At 42.7% G+C, this 22,365-nt stretch overlaps 1 protein-coding gene across 3 annotated transcripts; it reads right to left on the bottom strand.

Annotated features, from left to right (window-relative positions):
• Positions 1 to 934: 934 nt before the first annotated feature.
• On the bottom strand, positions 935 to 21,002 carry MORF4L1 (mortality factor 4 like 1). Of its 3 annotated transcripts, XM_084532671.1 has the most exons (13): positions 20,881 to 21,002; positions 18,196 to 18,242; positions 16,704 to 16,771; positions 14,702 to 14,788; positions 13,685 to 13,765; positions 11,069 to 11,131; positions 6,634 to 6,659; positions 5,941 to 6,029; positions 5,533 to 5,634; positions 3,834 to 3,922; positions 2,435 to 2,607; positions 2,046 to 2,130; positions 935 to 1,628 (listed from the first exon to the last, which is right to left on the bottom strand). In XM_084532671.1, the coding sequence occupies exons 1-13, from the start codon at positions 20,918 to 20,920 to the stop codon at positions 1,544 to 1,546; spliced, it is 1,035 nt and encodes a 344-aa protein (XP_084388797.1). In that variant the 5' UTR covers positions 20,921 to 21,002; the 3' UTR covers positions 935 to 1,543. The 3 variants fall into 3 exon arrangements, with proteins under 3 accessions (XP_084388797.1, XP_084388798.1, XP_084388799.1); XM_084532672.1 differs by lacking the exon at positions 11,069 to 11,131 and having other exon boundaries at positions 20,881 to 20,997; XM_084532673.1 differs by lacking the exons at positions 11,069 to 11,131; positions 18,196 to 18,242 and having other exon boundaries at positions 16,704 to 16,803; positions 20,862 to 20,960.
• Positions 21,003 to 22,365: the final 1,363 nt, after the last annotated feature.

The following is a 22,365-nucleotide window of genomic DNA, read 5'->3' as shown; positions in this document are numbered from 1 at the left end:
CTCCCTTGCCTTCCACTTTACCCCTTAAGATACTACTACACATGTAAAATTGAACTAGAACACAAAAGTGACAGAAGCCAGGCGGAGTGCACACTGAGGGCCCAGGCTCTGCACTTCCACATCTGTTCTGCTCTTGATCAGCCTTACACAGAAGGTGTTTGAACCCTGGAGGTGAGGACAGGTGATGCAATGTGCTTTAGTAAAACGTTCATCTCAAGATACAGCTACAGAACAGATCAGTGAAGTCACAATAAAGCATTCGTATTCAGGAAAAGACTTAAAATGTAGCTAGCTCAGAAATAGGACAAGGCCAGAAGCCGTTTTTCACTGAAGATGCATCGTGTTCTGCATCTGTAACAGGCTACGTGGAGTGATGAACTCGATACTTGGTGGTATGCAAAATGGCAAGTATAACAAGGGCATTTAAAATAATTATCTCTGTATTGATTTCTGGCTTTTCCAGTGTCATAAAGTTAAGAACTCCTACAAAACCAGTTTTATGAAGACAGTATTTCAGAAATACTAGCTGAAAATAATTGGCCTCATTTACAAAAAAGCAAAGGGAAAGGAATAGAAAAGGCATAGTTAGGTAAGCTCAATACTGACTTTATATTTTCCATGAAAAGCATACACTGAGCATACACAACCAGTTACAGATAACTACGCTTCTTGCTGAGGCTAAGAACTTTGTGACAGAAGTAGTAAAACTGCATTATCAGTACTTACAAACTCCAAAATGACCCCAGAGAAAAAGAATCCACCTCACTGAAATTGGATGCGTTAGCTTTAACTAATAGTCCCTGGAGTTAAGAGGAAACAAAACATCTCCAAGTCAATACTGCAGATCTTTATATTCAGAGCAATGCACTTTGATCATATGTGACATGATATTATCGTAAATGACCAGTCCAAAGAGAAATATCAGAAACAATACTTGAAATTAAAAAAAGTTTATTTGAAGATCTGTAAAACAGCTCTGTAAGAGACCAACATTTCCAAGACACTACTATATAATGCATTTTCCTACTGTTAGAATATAAAAAGTCACAGTCCTTCAACTACCTAAACAAAAACATACATTTATGGACCAAACATTTTACTTCCAACACCAAGAAAGAAAATGGGTTTGAGAGTCAGACTAATAGCACCACAACTAGGTGATCACAACCCTCACGGGTCTGAGTCTGGATTTGTCATTGCTATGCCATAAAGCAGATTCGTTAGGCACATCTTAATGTCAGACCCATGAGCACAGAAGAGTTCATACAATGAAATATAACTGCATTCTTTTCACATTCCACTGATGCAAACAGTAGCAAGCCAGAAACACCAAAGTTTCCACTAAACTCCAAGCATCCATTTCAGTACAAGAAAGTTTTCAGAACTTAAAAATGCCAGTTCCATATTAAACACACAACTTTATTCACTTTATGTTTACATAGTCTGTGCAATAGAGACATGTGCAATAGAAGGGTGAAGAACAAGACGAAGTGGACAGTATTACAAGGATCCAATGATCACTGTGTTGCAGAGCAGCACACCATTATACTGCTTTCCGATGATATTCGGGAGGGGCTACTTCATAGTCACTGGCACTAAACAATGCAGAGGAGTTCTTTGCTAAGTACCTATGAAAGATATTAAAAAGATGAAATGATTTTCTCCTGAAATCTGTTTAGCATCACAAATGAATCAAAAGGCGTTTAACTGAGATCATAATGAATGATTTCAAAAGTATAAATCCACTTTATAAATCTATCCACAGTATAAATCTACTTTATAAATTCATCCACTAGAAAGTCAGCTGTCCAAAGCAATTAAGGATCTGACACCTCATGCCAAAAATCAAATCCAAACAAGCTGGTGTCAAGCAGCTCTGGCTCCAAGTGAGCACGGGGAGGTTAAGATTAACAGGATGGAACCGCTTACATTTGAGGTTCAGTCAGCTGCTGAACCTCAAAACCCCCCCCATTCACTGAAAATAAGCAGACTTTTGTAACGTGACCCAAGTTTTGTCTTGTTAAAAGGGTTTAAAAAGTACTTACTTTAAGAAGTCATGCAAATAGTTTAACAGCAAAGCCAGACTCTTCTCATCAAGCGGTGTGTAAGCAAGCATAGCTCCGATTCGTACTGTTCAAAACAAGTAGCACTTCTTGTTAGAGATGATTAAGTATTTCAGTAAGACTAAACCTATACTAGCATATATGAAAAGCCCAGGAATCTATTTTTATGTAGAACCTAACCTATAATAATTATTTTGCATTCTAAATCATTGAATAACTGACCATTAGTCTATGGAATAAAAATAAAGAATGAAGTCCCAGGTTTCAAAGTTGCCTGTCAAACTTCTGCAATACCCACTGATACTCAAGACAGGAGAATTGTAAGGATTTAATTCTCTAACCTCTCTCCAGCCTCTAGAGGAGATACTTACCAAATAGCCTCAGTAGATGTGGGGCACCATAGACTTGAGACATAGGAGCATCTGGGTGATCTGCTAAGATTTCAGCATATTGGGGCCTCTCAAACTTGTACAGTAGTTGTGTTCCCAGCATGACATTGAAGTATTCTTTAATTCCAGCCACAACTTCATTGACTGCATACTCCCTGGTAAACAGAGAAAACATTGCAGATCTTGTTCTAATGACTGGATGAACATTAAGACTGGAGTTGGCTTGGTGAGTCTGTCAAAGTTCTGGAAGTCTTTTACAAACCTTCAGATTTTTCCAGGAAAAATGTCTGGAGACCTAAAAATGTACAGCTGCAAGGAATGGTGCGTTTCAAGACCTCCTTTAAAAATTGTTTTTGAAAAAACTTGGTTTTAGTCATCTACAAAAATTAGTTTGCACAGTCGCTTCAAAACAGCAAACTTCTTAAGACGTTTACCGGCTCTTTGTTTTCAACCAAAGTTAATCCTAACTCACAACAGTTTAAAACTGTCTGATTAAAGTAATCAGACTGAACTACTGCTTAATGGAAGGGGACAGCCATCCAATATTTCAGGCAACTGACTCTTTGTAACTCTCAGTGCCATGCTCCTGCAGGCCTTCAACTTCACAACGAGTTGAAGAACAACTGTACAGGAATTTATTTTCTGTATAAGCAATCATCTCTCACTCCACCCAGCAAAAGTTTAAAGTGGCCATTACAACTAGATAAATACATCAAAACACCCTGACAAGCCAATAATATACTTCCTCTTGAATTGAAGAACAGTTTCAGACTTCAGGCTTTTGTCTGTGAAAGCAAAAAGCTTCATTTAAGAATAAACACACCCTGTTTGTTGTCACAGCTGGACTGCTGATGCATCTACAAGCAAGAATCTTCAAAGTACCACCTCAGGATGATCAGCTTTGCCCATCCGATTCTTTTAAAAGAAGTCATCATCTACCCGCCTGTCCTCCACCCCTTACCTCAACGAGAAAGCCTGCCAATACGGTAACACTTTTTGCTCATCTGCTATGTAGCCTTCTTGATAGTTTGTTCAGCTTACACACAGCAAGCAACACCTAATTTCTTCACCCAGTGTAGAAAAACTGAGCTAGAACGAAGGGGATGGAGAATGATTGACTTGGCTTCTATCAGCTTCCTTCAGGAAAAAAAAGCTTGGGGAAGGGCAGGGCATGAAGGAGAAATAACATCCAGAAAGCAGAACCAGGTCTTTGAATTACCTCCTCAGATTCCTTAACTCCTTGATCACCTTGGTCTTGAACATTAACCTGAGCACAGGGCTGGGTTTATTAGTTTAACAGCTTTACTAATTTTCCCATGAACTACAAGTGCAGCAACAACAGCAAAAGATGTAGTTATGGTTTGAAACGACTGCTACTTACTTGTTATCAGTATTTCCTCGTGATTTCTTGTAGTTTGCATAATCCTCTAAAATAGAGTCAACATTCTTCTTGGCAGGAAGATAGAAGAGCTGGGAAAGAAACAGAATTGAGCAAATGCAAGTTGCCTAAGTTGTGCAGACATTTCTATCTACGTGCTAGCCTTAGACAGACATAAGGATATTTCCAGAATTAACAGGTTAAGGTGTTAATTCTTACTGAAGGAACATCAACTGTTTTAGTTGTGCATACTGAAATACTTAACAGCAACCACAGTCATGTTTCCATTTAATGTTTCTGCTGCTCAAAAGCAACCTGAACTGCCAAAGTCAATCCAAGAGCCAAAGGTATGCAGCAAAGCACACAAATGCCAGTGCAGACCTGCCTAGCGCAGGTCACAAAAGCAATGGTGACAGCTTTGATTATTCTTTGTCTGCTTTGCTTCTTGCTTCTACAGTTCAGCAACGGGTACCACCGTGCGAAGCAAACAATGCCACTAGGCACATGCTGGGAAGTTTCACTGCCTGCACCATCTAACAATTATCACGGCTACATCACAGCCTGCAGGACTGAAGACAAATATTTGTAGCTGTGATTGACCAGTGATTATCTTCCATCTGTAACACCACACACAGATCACCTGTACTCAGATACTAGTTCAGTTACACACTGCAAGGCTAAGCAGTAAATTCACAGATTTGCTTTGTTTCTTTGAGGCACGGGCCCCAGTTCACTTACCAATTTCTTTACCAAATTCCTTTCACAAAAGCATTATAGTCTGAAGATAATCAGGTAAAAAAATCCAGTCTGCAGAACTGGAGTCAGTGTAACACATACTAATACTTAAGCACTTTTCCTGCTGGTGCAAGCATAACATTTCTATTCAGCACAAGTCAGCCTTATCTATGTAGGACAAGATTTTTGTCCATCTGGGATTTTTGCTCACTAGGAAAACAGACAGTACCTCAGAGCTGCAATAAAATTCAAAGCATGCAATTGCAGCCTATCAAATCAAAAATAAACAACTTGCAATGCTATTTTCTATGCTTCTTGCCAATTTAAGTAAACAGCTCCACACTAGTCATGACTTACTAACAAGTTTATGAAAGCGTATTATACTTTTTAAACTGGAAGACTGTCTTGTCTAGGTAAAATTACTGTATCAGGAAGCTTTATATAGATTCTACCTCGCAGAAAAGTAGAGAATCACTGCTTTAAAAGACTGTTTCTGTCGGAGCTGTAGAACTTGAGATACTTTAAGAATTGGGCAATAAGTGACAACTAAACAAGACAGGAAGGAACTGAGATAGAACGTCTACCACGCACAATGTTCCTACAGACTAGTTGTCTACCAGCTAAGCAAACTGTTCTAAGCATGTTTGACCTACTGGCATGTTTTGAGGAACACCACACTTCATTTAAAATTACTCTACTTTCAAGCTTATGCCCTGTTAAACTGAATCTATTCCAGAAATGTACATTCAGCTCTGCTGCACCATGCTCATAACCTCACAGGTGACCTTTGCTTAAAATCCAACTGGGATGAGAACTATCAAAAACACTGTCAGGCTTCTGTCAAACTCTACAGGAGATTTAGCTACCCTGCACTTGAAGAGGATATGAAATTCCAGTTTATCGTCCTTGCCTATGCACAGATTTTTTTTTTTTTTAAATTTATTATTTATTTATTTATAGAGATTACCTGCTTTTGCCTGGTGATCAAGTCCCAGTCATCTACCAGCCATGGTTTCAGCTCTTCTGGGATTTTCACCTTTACTTCAACTCTGTTCATAAATGTTTCTTCCTGGAAAAAAAAAAAAAAAAAAAAAAAGTGAAGCCACACTAATTACTTTCAGATAACTATCCAAGATAAGAGTCACCGTATCGGTTGTTTCCACAACTCAAACACATCACTGGACTACGGAATTGCCAAAGTAGACTCCAGAGGGAACAGGGAAATAACTCAGATTTTCCAAGGCCTCTTGGCAAACCTAGGGTTTTGCAAAATTATAGCATTTCACGCTGCCGTACCATAGAACAAACACTGCTGTCTGAGCAAAGCATCTCGATTTTCTGTCAAAAAGCCTACAAGGGAATCACCAACACGTACACTTTCCACTGTTGGATCAACTCGAGCCCTCTTCTTCCTAGGAGGCTGAGGAGTCTCACTGGTACTGCTCCCCTCTCCAATTCCAGGAGCTGTACAGAAAAGAGAAGTTATGCTGCTTAAGAAGTCTGGTAAGTCAGTAAGAAATGCCATTAAAAAGAAAAAAATAAAGCATTTAAAAGTAAGATTCAGACTTCAAGTCATCTTTTACTTGCTTTTTGTTTTAATATTACTTGTATTTTGAACATCACACATTTGTGACTCTGATCTGCTAAATTCATGCTTATCTGAAGATGGAGATTTCTGCATTAAGAACAAACCAGGGCATCAGTACCTGTAACGTTCTTCGGAAGAACGTTTTTGGAGCCAGCAGCTCAGCTTTGTGAATTGTGTCCCATGTCAATAAAAACCAACTCTGACTTACCAAAGTATTTCAGATTCACGCGGATACCACTTTGCTTTTAATTTGCAGGAAGTCAAAATCTTGGCAAATAGTTTCTGTACAAATCAGCAAGTTATATGTTCCTCCTGCTGGAGGGGAATGGACATCTAAAATCCAGGAGGAACACCATAAGGTGATACTGTAAGCAAACTTGGGGGGGGGGGGGGGCGATTTAAGATCTTATTCCAGCTAAGAATTTTCACTTTTTCACTAGGGATATCCACTTCCACAAAAAAAAATAAAGATATACTTACTTTTCTGTTTGTTCTTTTTTGTTTTCCTGCAAGAAGAACACAAATTATTGCAAATATAAAGACAAGTATTTAAAGAATTGAAAGCCAGAAAAATTGTCCAGTAAGTTCAGAACCATGATCAAATACTTAGCCTATCGAGTATTTAAGTAGCAGCAAAAGAAAGGAAAAAAAGTTAAGTATGATTTATCACTACAGTTATGGTGCTTTAAGATTTTTCCAGGACAAATGGTAGTATTCACATTTTGGGGATTCATTAAACTTAAACCTACAAAAGTCCAGAAGACAGGCCAAGAATAAGTATTTTAGAACAGACCTGACCAACATTTATCAAGTAACATCTACAGATGCTTCGTATTTTCCAAATACTTATAGATGTTCTACTTCAGCATTTCAGGCATCACTTAAAGACAAAATACAAGACAAGGAAACAGAGGTGATGGAAATTATGAGTTGCAGCTAGCTGACTTTCCAGAAAAAGTATTGAAAAAAACAATTTTACCATTACAGCAGCATAAGAAAGTTTGAATATCACTATCAGAATTAGTTATATGCATGAAGTTGCATGATGATGCAATCATAGCAGTCCGAAGTTTAAGGGAGATCGTGATTATATTTACTGGAAACATTTGGAACAATACTGAAGTGTTGTTCCTAACATTTATCATCTTCCAGATGCTGCTCTCTTAACACTTCAACACTTAGACTTGCCTAAATTCTCTCTCCTTAGCCCTTACTTTTATTCCAACAGTTATGCTGAGAAGCTAACTTCCAAGAATTTTAAAAACACTATGTGCAAATATTCAAATATGTCAAGATACGTTAATGACAAAAAAATAAACTGTTACATTATTAAAACTAAAATTAAACTTTGTACGTTTACTAACCTTTTCTAGAAAATTTGAATTAAGAGCCTATTAGCCAGGTTTCCATTTGCTCACTGTTGCTAGGAATCCAGTTAAACCCCTCTCTCAAGAAAACAGAAATCAGTGGCCTAGATTCCAGATTGTGAGGATAAAACTCTTTACCAGTACAAGATTATTTCTTTGTTAATTCATCACAACGTCAAAAGACATTTGTATTCAGTCTCTGAACCGGGATTATCTCAGTCAGGAAGTAGTCAGTCTCAGAAAGGTCTGAAGACAGGAAAAGCAACACTTTTTTCAAGCTTCAAGTCACAAGCAATCATTAGGCTTAAAAAGAACAGTGGGCAGAGTAAACATCCCCTCTCCAGGAAGAGGTAACAACTGCCAAGTGAAGTCACCGATAATGGACTTGTGTATTGAAGAGAATGCCTTTCCTTCCAAACCTAGAGTAAACAAGTAGAAACAGGGAGTTCTTTTGAGAATTAATGTCACAAGATAAAAATAAAATCAGAGCCATCAGTCTAGAAGCAGAGTGTTAGAAAACTGGAGCAGACAGACAATCCAAAGTACTTCAAGAACTACTGCAATTAAGAGAGAAGACCACACCTGTGTTGTTGATGCACAACGTCTAGCATAAACCCATTCAGGGCAGTTGCTTGTGCTCTCCAGCCTCATTCCTTACTTCCAGATTCCTTACATTTTAAGTTATTACATCTCTGCTTCAAGCCAAAGCAGCCATCTGTTTGCAAAGTCTAAGACAAACCTGATTTAGGGAACAAAGATCTCAGGGTAGAGACAAAGCATTGCCACTTGGCAGATTTTTGATGCCTGTACACAGAGTGGCTCTTCGGTAGGTTACGACAGCTGTGCAAGATGAACTGCTTCTGCTGCGTAGAGTAATGTAAACATACAGTGCACTCAATAGCCAGGAGAAAGATGCAGCATTCGTATCAGAGCTTGTAGACAGCCTTATTGAGAGAAGCTGGAGCCCGCGATAAGCAGCACATCTGTAGGCAGGCTCATTAGAGACATACAGTTGAGGAACATCACACATGTTCCTGTCCTGGGTCTGGCAGGTAACTTCCTGCAAAGGAATTCAAGTCCCAAGTGACACAAAGAGATGAAACATCCAGGAAAGGCTGAAACACATCCTTCTGTGCCATTTTACACCTACGTGTAACAGCAAGCCTCGGAACACAGAGCAGCATTAAGTGTCTTTCAGGGTCATGCCTAGAGAATTGTCAGGAGAAAACGAGATTAGCTTAGTAAAGAATTCAACACAAACATCGTCACGAGGAAAAACAAGACTTGGGAAGGTTTGCTTACTCTACAACAGTTACGAGTCCACAACCATCTAGGTCAAATACCTGCTACTGCCCACAGAACTCTTACTTTCCCTAAACTCGAGCCTTTTAACAAGACTTAGAAATCTTTTGGAACCTCCCTACAGCAGCTGGTTAGGATGCAAGCAGCAGAACGAAGGCGAGTTACCACCTGGGGCTCTGGGATTTGAGGTTAAGACTCTTGTAAATGCCAGAAGAGGGAGATCAGCAAGGTGCCAGGTTACTGATAATACGACAGCACAGATGCAACTAAGCTGTCCAAAATCTTGAAGTCTCTCCTAACACAAGGTGTCTAGTAACAAAAGCTTACATGAAAATACTCAAGTATGAAAAGCAAAGATGTTGAAGTCGTTGTCAGCCCTCTACTGCTCTCGCAGCTTGGTTACTAAATCAGCTGCAAGGAGCAGCATTCCCATCAGAATTCAGTTACAGCCTCCAACGCTATTAGCAAAGGATAAATACTGAAGTCAGAACCAAACACATCTCCTGCATGGTCAGGTGACCTGATCTTACACGGCACACCAAAGTAGAAGAGGTAACAAGAGCAGGAACAGTCGGTAGTGCAGAACTGCTCAATACCAGGAGTAACCAGTGGGTGGGAAGAGTGTTTATTGTAGAGATACCATTAAAGGGTGAAGATGGACCAATTAATCCTTCCTCAAGATGGAAGTAAGACCAAAAACCCAATCAGAAAGCATTAAAAAAGACAGGAGTCGTCATCCTCCTTCCCCTCCTCAGCACAGTACCGAATTAAAATGAGGAACACGCTGCCACAGGATGCTGTGGAGGCCAGAGGCTCAAATGGTGCAGAAGTTAGGTAAAACAGTCCTACAAACGCCTATTAAACCCATCACATGGATATAGCCTCCAACTCAGAAGTCCCTTGCTGACAGGCTGCTAGGAGCAGAGGGTATTTTTGGCAGAAAAGCACCGCAGACTTGACTCACTTGAGGACTGTCCCCAGGTACGTGCTGTCAGTGACCACCAGACAGCACAGCGGGTCAGGAAAGTCTCCAGCTGGAGCCACAATGGCCCTTCCAGGGTTGTTACAGCCTCAGGCAGCTGGCACGCAGGCAGTATTCGTATGCTGCCTGACATTTAGAGGACTGAGTAGCTCGTGTGAGAGCTACGAGCTACGCCAAAGATGGTAGGGGATGCCCCAGAGGACACGCAGCAGGAGCACATGCTTTGGAGCAACGTGTTCAGATTAAGAACAGGCCTTCTGTTAGAAAAAGTAACAATAATTCACGTTTAAGTTGAGATACTGCTTTGAGAGCATCTCTGGTGACACTGCTTGCAAATACATCAAAAAAAAATACGTCTTCTCAAACCTGTTCCTCAGTGCCATACCTTCACTCTAACCCTCTAGGTTGCCCTTCTTCCTCTCCGAGCACAGGCTGACTCAGCTTACTGGTTTTAACATAATAATCACATTAAGCCCATCAAAGGTAGCATCAACTCTTAGAAACTGGAATTCAGCAGTACCATAGATAAGACAGTCTAGGAAAGCCAGTACCTGTAGGGTTGGATTTCACTTTCGGTAACCCACTGTAAACACACAAGTGTTTTCTATCAGAGTTTTTCTAGTTACCATATGATGATTAATTTCAAAAGAACTGCGAACAATTTGCATTTCATGCATATTTCTATTTGATTAAATACCGCTTAGACATAGCTTTAAAGAACCTTTTGAACTAGTTGCTGCAGTTTACAGAACAGTTACTCTGAACAGACTCAAGCCATGACAAAAATACAGATTACAGAGCAAGATCAATCCTCACATTTGTAGCACCATCTACCACAGCAGCCGAGCTCTCAGACTCGCAGAGCACAGTGCAGTTTATTACTGATTTCCATGGAAAGAGAACTCCAGGCTACAGTAAACATGCAGGCCAACTGTAATCTTCTAGAACAATCCAGTTTCGAAACCCTGAAGTCAGTTGTCTTCCACTTTTTGAACAGCGGGCACCAAATGCATTTAGCTGCCCAGAACATCCCCTTCTCCCAGCTGAAAACTTACACATTTCAGAGAAACTAAGTTCTGTTAGTCCACGCCAGCTTTAAAAAAACACAATATTCTGCAGCACTTTGAATTGTTAACTGAATTGCTACCAGAGCTTACATCATTACAACTGACGACTTTAAGAGTCGCTAAAGGAAATCTATGAAAGCAAGGAGGTTTGGATTTCAGGATGAAAATCCTGGTTTGACAATCCATCCTTAACTCACCGCGTCGATATTGTAGGGGTCTCCAAACAGCAAACAGTATGCGCTCCATCTCGTCTGAAAAATCTAGGCACAATGGGGGTTGAGTTAAGGAAAGAATGTCAGACCTAGTGCTCAGCCTTTAAGAGAATCTATTTAAGATTCAAAAATTTACCTTTTTAGCGGTGTTTTACAATCTTATTGAACATTCCTGGAGGATAGTTTTTTCTTAGACTTATTTCCTTTGCATTCTCGTTTGGCTATCTGAGGAATAAGTTTTTACAGGTAAGTTTGAACAGCTCCCTCTGTTCAATCCTCCAAGAATGCTACAAAAGGTAAATTTTGAGGCCTAAATAGGTTGACAGCGTTACCCTTTTAGAATAGTTGACCAGTTTCTCCCCCTCCCCACCAACGGTACGTTATGTACCTGCAGCGACCTCAGATTTATAACAACAGAACAATCCCGAAGTGTGAGCTGTATTCCCAGATTTGTCACAAGCCACCTTGACTTCAGGTGTAAGCAGGATGTGAGCAGCAGCAGTTGAGGCAATAACGTGCAGTATCGCAACCCTGCATCACTGCTAAGTTCAGTCACAGCATTTCCTCCCCTCAGCCTCCAGGTAGGGAAGAAGATAGGGAGACTTTGTTGGAAGAACCAGAGGTCTAATTGAGAAGGATGCTGGTAATGGCTAGAGACTAGGAGCAAGATCAGTGCAACAAGCATATGGGACCCTGTGATAGAACCTTTCACATCGCAAGACTGCTGTTTTAATGACAGGTTTTCCTCCTTCCCCTCTACTACTCTCATCTTCCACCTTCAAGGAATTAAGCTTTCCAATCACCATGAGAATTAGTTTCCTGTATGTTTTGCTACACCAGAAACAATCGCTGATGCTTAGTATTGTGATGACAGCAAAAAGCAAAACTTTACCCAACTGGTTTTAACCAAGAGTAAAGACAGACCCAGTAACATGCTTTTGAGCATTGAATTTAAACAGAAGCTTAAGATGAAGTCCTTTTTGCTGCATCACCTTGGATGCAAGGTGATTACATGTGGGGGAGAGGATTAAGCTGACTTTGAGTTCTACTGCTTTTCAAGTGGAGGTTTAACATTTAGCATTTTCTCAGCCCCAGAGAGCAAGTCACCACCCCACTGCAATCAGCCTGAACTCCCAAAACGCCTGAAGCTGACAGTACGGGGAACCTACTCCTGAATTTACTCTTAGGAAGTTCTCTGTAATGCAATTTGTAGTCATGAAAATATTTACAATTGAGTCATCACCACCTATGTCAAAATTATACATTAAATTAATTCTACTCCTACTGAATAAAACACAAGCAGACTCAAGTGCAACAACCCCTCGAGCAGTCCCATTAGTAATTACCACAATTTAGATATTTTAATTAGTTTTTAATGACTTGCATTAGGAACTGTCTGAGCAGGCTTTTTTCCCCCACCTCCTCCAAATAAAGACAGACTGACTACGTCCCTGTCAGAAGCCCATCCCAAGCTGAGAAAGCACACAAAACCGGTGTGCTTAAGGCACTTCAGAATCTGTAGCAACAGACCGAAGGAGTACACACACAGCATTATGACCAAATCCATCTAACTCCCCATTTCGAAGACCAAAAGACAATTTACAGCCTTGGATAGGCTTTGGCCAGCTGCAAAGTGAAATCTGCATTCAGGATCTAGAGCGAAAAAAGCCTTTATCCACTGCCACTGCACTTCTCAAGCCAACGATACTTATTTTGTAACGCAAAGTTACCCATAAGTGAGGCATGAAATGCGAGGCTGCTGCCAAATGCTCTTAGCTGCTGAAATGACATCCCTTCCTTCCTCGTGAAGACTAGAATAATAAAAGGAGTCAGCAGTTCAAAAGATCTAGGATATCACATTAGAAATGAGTATATTCGTGATTAAAAAACTGAAGTACTACCCCAAACAGAAGAGTTTCATGACACATGAGCAAAGCAAAAGAGCTATGAGAATCTAAGCATAAGGCCACACAAGCCTATTCTGAAAAATAAAAAGGATGAAATGGAAGAAATCTGACAATTACAATCTGATTTTTTTTTTCTAATAAACATCTGAGCTTGCTTCTGGTCTCTTAAGATGCAAAACCATTTTAATAGCATGTGTTTAGATTTGGAAAAGACAGCAAAACACCAAAGGCTTCCTAGAAACGGTTTTAACAACTGTACAGTAAGAAGGCAAGGTATTTTAAGGATTTTTTTCCCCCCACATAAGTGCTTGCGCAGCCCGGAAGAGCTGCAAAGTTCTGTACAGAAACCAATTTCACTAAGACACACAAGTCTTATGAGGACGTCACAATTGAGTGTCAGGCAACTAACTTGAGAGGAACAGTATTCCAGAGAACTATGAAGTGTTAATGTTTAGCCTACTCAGTACCTGGATCCAAGATTAAACATCATTCAGTCTTGGAAGACAGTTTTAATAAAGTAATTCAACAAAAGCCTTTCAGATACCTCCACAGTAAAATGCCTGCATGGGTTGTGTCAGGAGTAAAAGAATGGTTCTTTAGGCTAAACTATAAGAAGAAAACTATTTAGAGATCAATAGTAGAACTTACAAGCAAAAGTTTGAGTTTTTTGTTTTTTAAATAAAAAGCTTCTTACACTTCAACATTTTTCTGCTGCAGACCAGATGTCTTCTTGCCCGGAGCAGCACCTCTCATCTTCCCCTCTGCATATTGTTCCCTTTAAAAAGAATACATTTTGCAGTAAGACTAACAGGAAAAGAACCTTGTTTTCCCCTCAAAAGATAATAGGTTATACAGAGTATTCACAAAACTTCTAGTAAGTGATTTCAAGTCTTATTTGGGATAAGGAGGAACAAATTCAACTCAATAGCAAGAAAAGGACTTTAAAGGTTGGGCTAGGTGATCTTAGAAGTCTTTTCTGGCGTAAATGATTCTACGATTTAGGCTTCATATAACAAACTTCAGAGTATAAACTTCCATTTACACCATCCTCTTTACTCAATCACCTAGAAGCAACACACTAACTGCTTCTGAAAAATAGCACATTCTAGACAAAAGCACTTTTGTTACACAAAAAAAGAATCAAAAGACTAGCACTCATAAAAATCAAAGTATTTGTATGCATCTTGAAGCTGCCTGAGAAGATAACAGAATGGTTTAGGTTGGAAGGGACCTCTGGAGTTCATCTGGTCCAACCTCTCTCTCAGTCAGGGCCACCTAGAAAAGGTTGCCTAGGAACACGTCCAGGCAGCTTTTAAATATCCCCTAGGATGGATATCCTCAGCAGTTAACAATGTATTTTTAGGGATACTGCATAAGGATCGTTTTTGGTCACCTAACTTCTGTGTTACAGAATGTACTTGCAGTTCATCAGGTTGCCTCTCCATTTCATCAACCTACTCTTCATTGAAACCCGAAGTAAGTTTTAAAACTAAGCAGCAGCTCACTCTTAAATTTCTGGAGCACTGAGATCAGAATACCTCTGTAGGCCAAAGCACCGCAAAGAACAGAGACATCCTTCTTGAAGGCATTTGTTGTAGTTTTCTTTTTTCGTTTGTTTTGAACTTACTGCCCTCCTTTGACATATAGCTGTTGGACTGAAGCCCTATAGATAAAAATTATTCTGCTGACAGTGACTAACAAAAATACTTACTGATTGGCCTTTTGAAGTTCCTTTTGTTTCTGCAAATTGGTATCCACGTATTTGAGCACTCTGCTTTCTGGAACCCATTCATCCCAGCTGGAAAAAAAATAAAAATCAAACAATTGTTCAAAAACACCACAGAACTGCATTCTACATAAAATAGGATCAATCAAAAGCTTTGCAGAATTTGAGACTGAACTTTGCTTTTGTTACAAGTCACGGACTGGCACAACTGAGTGTAAGTTACTAAACGCATTCCCCACTGCCTGAAGCTGTAACAGTTTCTCTAGGGAACTGTAACCCTCAGTCATTTCTGAAAGTTTCCCAGATTTGAAGGATAGGCAATTTGGGAGGGAGGGGACTGTCTTAATATAGAAGAATCTCAGGAGAAAAAAAAAATCTACACTTACTAAATCACGGGGCATCTGTAGCCATAACTATATTATGAAGCGAGTTTCCTTTATCTATTCCAACATTTTATAGGTTAACAAATTCAGCAATAAGATCTTACTGTAAGAAGAAGAGCTCTGATTTCTGTCTGTGAAGGAAACCAAGATGGCATGAATATTTGAAGAATCTGAAGTGAACGATGTAAGAGAACAGGTGTTGGGGAAATTGCCATTATGAGCAAGAATTCCACTTTGACAAAGAGTGGATAATCCAAGCAATCTGACAAATTATTTCAAATAAAAGCACATTAAAAGTGGCCAAGTTATTCTGAAACATGCAAGTTAAAGCTCTTTACATGAGTTCTGTGTCATTTTCACTACATGGCAATAGCTACCACCCTTGGAACACCAAAGTGACAAAAACCAATGCCACTGCAGGAATATAAAGTTTCCAGGATTCAGACAAGCCAAGCTTTGCATCCAAATGCTAGAGAAACAGACACGCAGCTGTACGTATCCTAAGGTTCCATTTTTAGGATAGTGCTTTGGTCAGATAGGTAAGCTCCTTGTCTTATTCCTGTCTGTACAGCTTCCACAGAAGTGCTATATAACTGCAGTACACGTTATGCTGTATGATGAAAAAACTTCCTATCTTGTTGATATGTGCAGAAAAAAAATAAGCCGAGCTATTAACAAGTAACAAAGGACCGTAATTACAGAAACCAAAGTTAAAAAAAATCACATTGTCCCAGTTGTATAGATATTGCAGCAAAGCCACTTTTAATGTAGCTAACTGGAAGCTTGAAGGCAAAAAAAAAATATATATATATATAAAAAAACCTCAAAAATCAGAAGGCCTTCTGGAGTCTGAATAGCTAGAGCTTCTGCTCACTAAAACCCTCCTTTTCTTAAATTCAAAACTGAGTGAAAGAACTCAAATTAAACAAAAACTACACAAATGCAATAATCTCATGACAAAATTAATCCTCAGTGAGCTGCGCATTGTATCACGAAGACATCTTTATTCTTTAGAAGCATCTTACCAAGAATTCTATTATTTGTGCAGAAGGGAAAAGTATCTCTAACAGCAACTTTGCATGAAAGGCCAGAACCAAAACACAGGTTAAAACTGCTCCTGTGAAACACTAAAACAGACAGCTCTTCCCATTCTGAAAGCAGCCTTCACAAAGGCATGTTTTTCCAAATCTTTGCTGCCAGAAGCAATTTAAGAGTGAAAAACACAGCGAGTAGAGCACTTTGATCCACTGCACCAGGGATTACCTCTCATACCGGCACGCAATAAGAAAGTTTTTACACTGAATATTTCTGCCAGGGAGGAATTACAATAACTGCTGTCAAACTTGAACAGAGCACTACAAAGCCTTCCCATTCATTAGTCTGCTGACACCCTAAGCTAGTTTGTCTAGATAACCAAGGCCTGCAGGAAACAGCTAGTTAGGCAATGTTTTCTTTGTGTTGCTATAAATCCTTGACTCAGCTATACAAAAATGGGTCAAATTTATAGAACCTTCTAAAGACACAGAGGGAAGAGCTTGTCCATCAAGACAGTATTCAAACCGATGAAAAGAGACAATGAAGGTCTGCTTTATGGAAATACTTACTTTTTATTCCAGCCACTGTAATGGATAAAGTATTTCACTTGCTTGTCCTTTATGGCAACCTTTACACACTGGAACAGAGAAAAAAGTTTGGTCAGTACCACTGAGAACAAGAAGATCTCTGAACGAGTTTTGCTTTGTAAGCTTCCAGACTCTAAGCATGCAGAGATTTCATGCAAGCAATTGAAATACCTGGCAGCAAATTCACAGCATAAAGGAAGTTCTCTAACACAAGTTACTGCCTATTTAGACTGGGAAGGGCTAGGCAAACAAAGAACTCTGCTCAGCTACATAAAGGGCCACTTTCATTGACAAGAAGGATTGGAAACCCCTGAGGGTGACCCAAAGAGTAAACAAGCAGTCACTTAACTACCCCAAGGTTAGCCAAAAGCCATTCACTAAAGAGCTTGCTCACATGCAGGCCCCTACCTCACAGACAGGTAAGCTGGCTGAAGTAGAGGAGTCTTCAAAAGTACAAAATAGATAATATGGATCTCTGCAGTCACAGAGAGCACATTATATTCAGTAGAAAGGGTTGCAGTAAAGGCTTTTTCTAGATTAAGAATGTATAAACGATGTAAATAAAAACAGGTACTCCTGTTAAAGACTGGCCTCTAAAGACAACACCTCTCAGAAGCATCCCTCCCTGAAATTCTTCTGTCTGAAAGTTCAGCACAGCCCTACCGGCAGCCTGCAGGACATTGCCACAGCTCAGCCAGAGGAAGACAACGAGATGAGCCGGGACAAGCACGCACACGGCTCATAACTGAACCTTCTCCTGCACCCTGACAGCTAGGAGCTGAAGCTACCACATCTGTGTAAAAGGAGAACATGGCCAGAGACATGCCTCTTCCTGCAAAAACACAACCCAGACGACAGACTACATAACCCTGTCTAGTCTCATCTTGGTGCCCGCCCATGTTCCCAAATTCCTGGCTACACCAAAATAAATCCGTCAGCTTAGTCTCGGATAAGGCACTTCTTCCAGAAAGGATGAGCCCTGCCCTGGAGATGCTGGGCTACAGATGCTGCTGTACCACTTCACAACATTCTCAAGTTGCTTCACTGTTGGAACACGAAAGCACACCCTCTTTGGCTCTAACTTCTAATCCCTTTTCTCTTGCCATGCTGATTGAGTCACCTTTAAGTACTTCGGAGAATCCAGTCTTCTGCCATACAGCATTTGCTCAGGATCACTGCCATAACTCCTCCCCGTACCTTCTCCAGTTTAAAGCAGCATTAATACTTAGGTGTCAACACAGAGCAGAACATCTTATTTTACTGCTGAACTCAACGCCATCATGCATGGAACAAACTCAGCGTCACCCAGACCTGCAACTAGGAGGAAGGATACTAGGATATCTACCTAATATCCTTAATTTTAGCTCCTGGCCTTAAACCCATCGATGTAAGGCATAGCGAGTAAATTAATACCATTCTTTACTTTCCTGAGCAGCAGTGAGAAGCGCCTGCAGCAGCGAGCAGCCACACGTACCTTTGCTTCATAAAGGAGAGGTCCATGAAAACAAAGCACTCTCTCACCTGAAAGAAAGTTGCAGATAAACATCTTAAAATAATCCTCATATATCATTTCTGCAAAATACACGTTATCAAGTGCAGCACAGAACGAATCCCAGGTCAACCAAGCAAGGAACTTGAAGGCAGAATCTGATCTGAGAAGCAGGCTGGTGTCTGGAACATCGATTTACTGTCGTACAGGAGGATCAAAGCTGATTACTTGGGCCATGAAGGAAAAGACAGACTCCCGAGGACTTCCCCAAAGAACACTCATGCCAGGACAGCTGCACACAAGTCATATCTGAGCCTACCCACAGCTCTGCAGAAGGGCTGGTTAACTTCAGCAAACGACTGGCCCCAAGCCCTGTGCTCCTGCCTGCGGTTCTGGCCACCCCCAGCCTGCTGGGGGTACCCCCATTTTGGGGAATGTACCCCCATTTTTGTACATTCAGTACTTTGCCATAAGTCAGAACTTCTTTATAATCACAGCTAACAACCACAGACTGCAGTCCCCGCATCCTTCGCACAGTCCACGAGCACTGCTGGAAGCCACACCTCTCCTGCAATCCTTATGCAAGATCTTTCTAGGCAAGATGTCCACATTTACTACGAGCAAGGACACGAACCTCGGTGTTGCAGAAGGGTTACCATGAGCACAGAGGAACGCCAACAGGCTCTTCCTCCTCCTCCGCTTACTGCAGACAGGCACAAGGCTTCTCCTGCACACCTACAGACCGCTCCTCTCCTGCGCTGCAGAGACACCCACACCTATTCATTATCCCAGAGACGGGGTTTGGAAGAGAACAGTTCTTCAGCTAAAATAGCTGGCAGAAGCTAGCTGAAGATGCTCTGTAACACTCGGGAACGCCACGCTACACAGAACATCCCTGCTGCACCAACGGCTTGCACCCAGACAAGAGCGGGCAGCTCTCCCGGCCCCGCTGGCGACACCTTCACGTGAGAAGAGCTTGGGGAAGGCAGAGCTCAACAGCCCACTCCTTCAACTGTTTGACATGCAGAGCATTTATAGAAGCAAGAAATTCCACTTTCACATCAAAGGGAAGGCTTGTGTCATGGCCAGGACATACAGGCTGGTAACCAGCATCTTGAGAACAGACCAAAACCAACGAAATCCCATCAGCACCACCAGGAAGACAAATCTGCTTTAAGCCTCTCCGAAGTTGAACTTGACATCTGAGGAAGACTCCCAAGACATTTCCCATTCGCTTTTAAAGAAAGTCAGCAACAAGATTAACACCCGAGATACCAGCAGCCACTAACTCCCACAGGACCAGGCGCCGATCTCCGTTCCGATGCCTACACCAACACACAGCCCTTCTGTTTCACAGGGTACTCACACTTCCCGTCTGACATTCAGGTTTTCCCAGCTTTCATGCATTTTCACAACAAATGCAGGCTCCTCCTCGCCCATTGCTTTGTGAAGAGTGCCCGTACAGACAGCTTCTAAGCACACCTATCATTTCTCTTGAGAAATCTACAATTAAAATAATTTCACTTGTCATGCTGTGAATGCCCACAATAAAGCACTTGAGCCTTAGGCCTGCAGGCAGCTTTATTCATGGGACATTTCTCCATTTTGGTGCTAATGGTGAGATTACAAACACCTATATTTAGGGAAGAAAGTCCAAATTTGAACACCTGTTATAAATTTAAGCCACATGTATCCCTACAGCTATGAACCATTTCTGTCTGGAATTCTACCCAACCTTTAGCTTCTGCAGCCCATTCCATTTCACCTGAACTCAGTTATTACATCGTGGATCGCACGTTAAAATCCCGTGTGCTCCTGCAGGTTAACACACTGGTGTCAGCACGTGGCATGGGGTGCCAACACACGACTGACCACGTTCTGCCCCCAGCTGCCCCGATGCACACCCGAGCACTGCACTGAGGGGCACTGAGCATCCAGACTCCAGCTTCTTCTGCCAGCTGCATTTTTAGAGACACAGCCATGGTGAGGGACGGGGAAATAAGTTTTCATTTACCTGCATCAGTACCAACCACAGCCACTACCTAAAACTCAAGATGCATGCAAAGTAAGCCCTGCGGGAAGCAAAATCCAATCCGTTATTGTCCTAAAGCACCGAGTGCATTGATGTTAGCGTGGATCCTGTGATCCCACCCCAAATGCTGCAGGGCCCCAGCACGGCACCCATCGCCCTCCTGCGCGAGGGTCCCCCCTGGGAGCTCCCCATTAAGCAGGGCGAGTGATGGGCACCTTTTGAGCTCGAGAAAATAAAACTCCTGACGTGGCCAGAAGATTTCAACATTTTTAATGTATGTTAAAAATTAACACGTTAAAAATTAACCTGCATGAAAATTAAGCGCGCTGTGTGTGACAGGGAGGGGAGAAGGGCAGCCTCAGGCCTGACGGGCAGGATAGGCCGAGAAGAGGAAGAGAGGAGGCCCGGGGGACCCCCAGCCCTTCCAGAACAATCTCCCCGCCTCAGGGGCCGGGGCCGGGCCCTCCCCTCACGCTCCCGGGGCCCGGTGCTGACAGACGCGGCCCGGACCCAGCGCCCCCCCGAGGGCGAGCAGGCCCCGGGGGCCCAGCCGCGGGTACCGGAGCCCCCCCGCCCGCTCCCTTTGTCCCTTCCTTTCCCTCCCCAGGCCCCGAGGCACCCCCCAGCCCCCCGCTCACCCTCCTGGAACTTGGGCTTGGGGTCCTGCTTGGGCGCCATTGAGGAGCGCCTCCCGCGCCGCCCGCCCCCTCCCCCGGCGGCCTCACCGCCGCCGCCGCCGCATCACGCGCGGCCGGCCCCAGCCCCCGCCGCACCGCGCATGCGCCGCGCGGCCACGCCGCAAAGCACGCTGGGGGTTGTAGTTCGCTCCGTCAGGAGCCGGACACCCCCCCCACACTCCATTATGCCCCCCCCTCTTTCTCCGCGCCCCGGGCGCTGTCCGTGCGGCTGCGGGGGGGCTGGGGAGCGGCGCTGCTGATGCGGAGCTACACGAAAAAAAAAATTAAAAAAGCAGAGAAAGGCAAAAAAGAATCACACGCCCAACGTGGGGCTCGAACCCACGACCCTGGGATTAAGAGTCCCATGCTCTACCGACTGAGCTAGCCGGGCGCTGAGGCCAATGGTTGCCTCCGCGGTACTCGGCAGCGCCGCCCCCGCTGCGGCCTCCCCGGCCCAGAGTGGGGCCCTCAGGGGGCGGCCGCCCCCCGCCACAGCTCCGGGGCCCGCGGGGCCCGAGCCGCGGGGCAGGCGCCCACCCTCGGGGGCTGGGGCCGGAGCTGCCCGCAGCAGCTGCCCCGCTGCCTCCTGCCCTCGCTTCTGCGAGCGTAAAGCTGTGCGTGTGGGCAAACCCCTCGTACTCGAGCAGCCACGCTCTGTTTGTGCACGCAGCCGAATTGTGTGTTTTTTCTGTCAAAATGCTTCCTGTGATTATTCGGCCGTATCTCTGTTGTCATATTTTCATGTTATCACTTCAAAAAATAAAAAAATAAAAAGGAAAATGCTAGCCAGGCAGACAGAAGTGGAGCAGCACTAGACGTAAACGTCTGGGAAAGCCACGCGTGGCCTGACAGCACCAGACAGTCTTCAAACCCTCATGCTGGCTTTTTTTCTGAAGAGATAAGGAAATAAATATTTTGCAATCCCACATACACTTCCTGTACAGACTGCGCTCGATGCAGTGTGCGGTTGGGAGGGCAGCAGAGCCACATATCCATCCCAGCACAGGAATGTCAGTGCTGTGGGTCACTGCCCCTCTCTGGAGATATTTAGCAAGGAGGAGGCAGAAGTGGCCAGATTCTGCTTCCCTTTGGCAAAACCACCGTGAATGCAGTAGCACGGCACTCACTGGACACTCAGCGGCCTTGCTGGAAGTTGCCCAGAGCCATTCAAGTGCAATTGGTTTTTAAACGGCAGGGTGCCTTCAAAATTAACCTCATTCTTCTCTATTGCGTATAGAAGACACAAAATGCCTGATTTGGATGAGTCAGACATGAAAATAATGGCACATCGAGTGCGCTGCACATTATGTATGCAGACCCAAACTGTCAAACACTCTGACCTGGGCTTCATCCTATATCAAATACATTTTATCATGTCTTATAGCTAAATTACGCTTACAAATACAGACTTCTGAGCATGAACTGCTCCGTGTAAAAAATGTCAGA

Source organism: Aythya ferina, assembly GCF_964211825.1.
Source record: "Aythya ferina genome assembly, chromosome: 11".
Lineage (NCBI taxonomy): Eukaryota > Metazoa > Chordata > Aves > Anseriformes > Anatidae > Aythya > Aythya ferina.
This window is presented reverse-complemented; position numbering and strand designations above follow the sequence as displayed.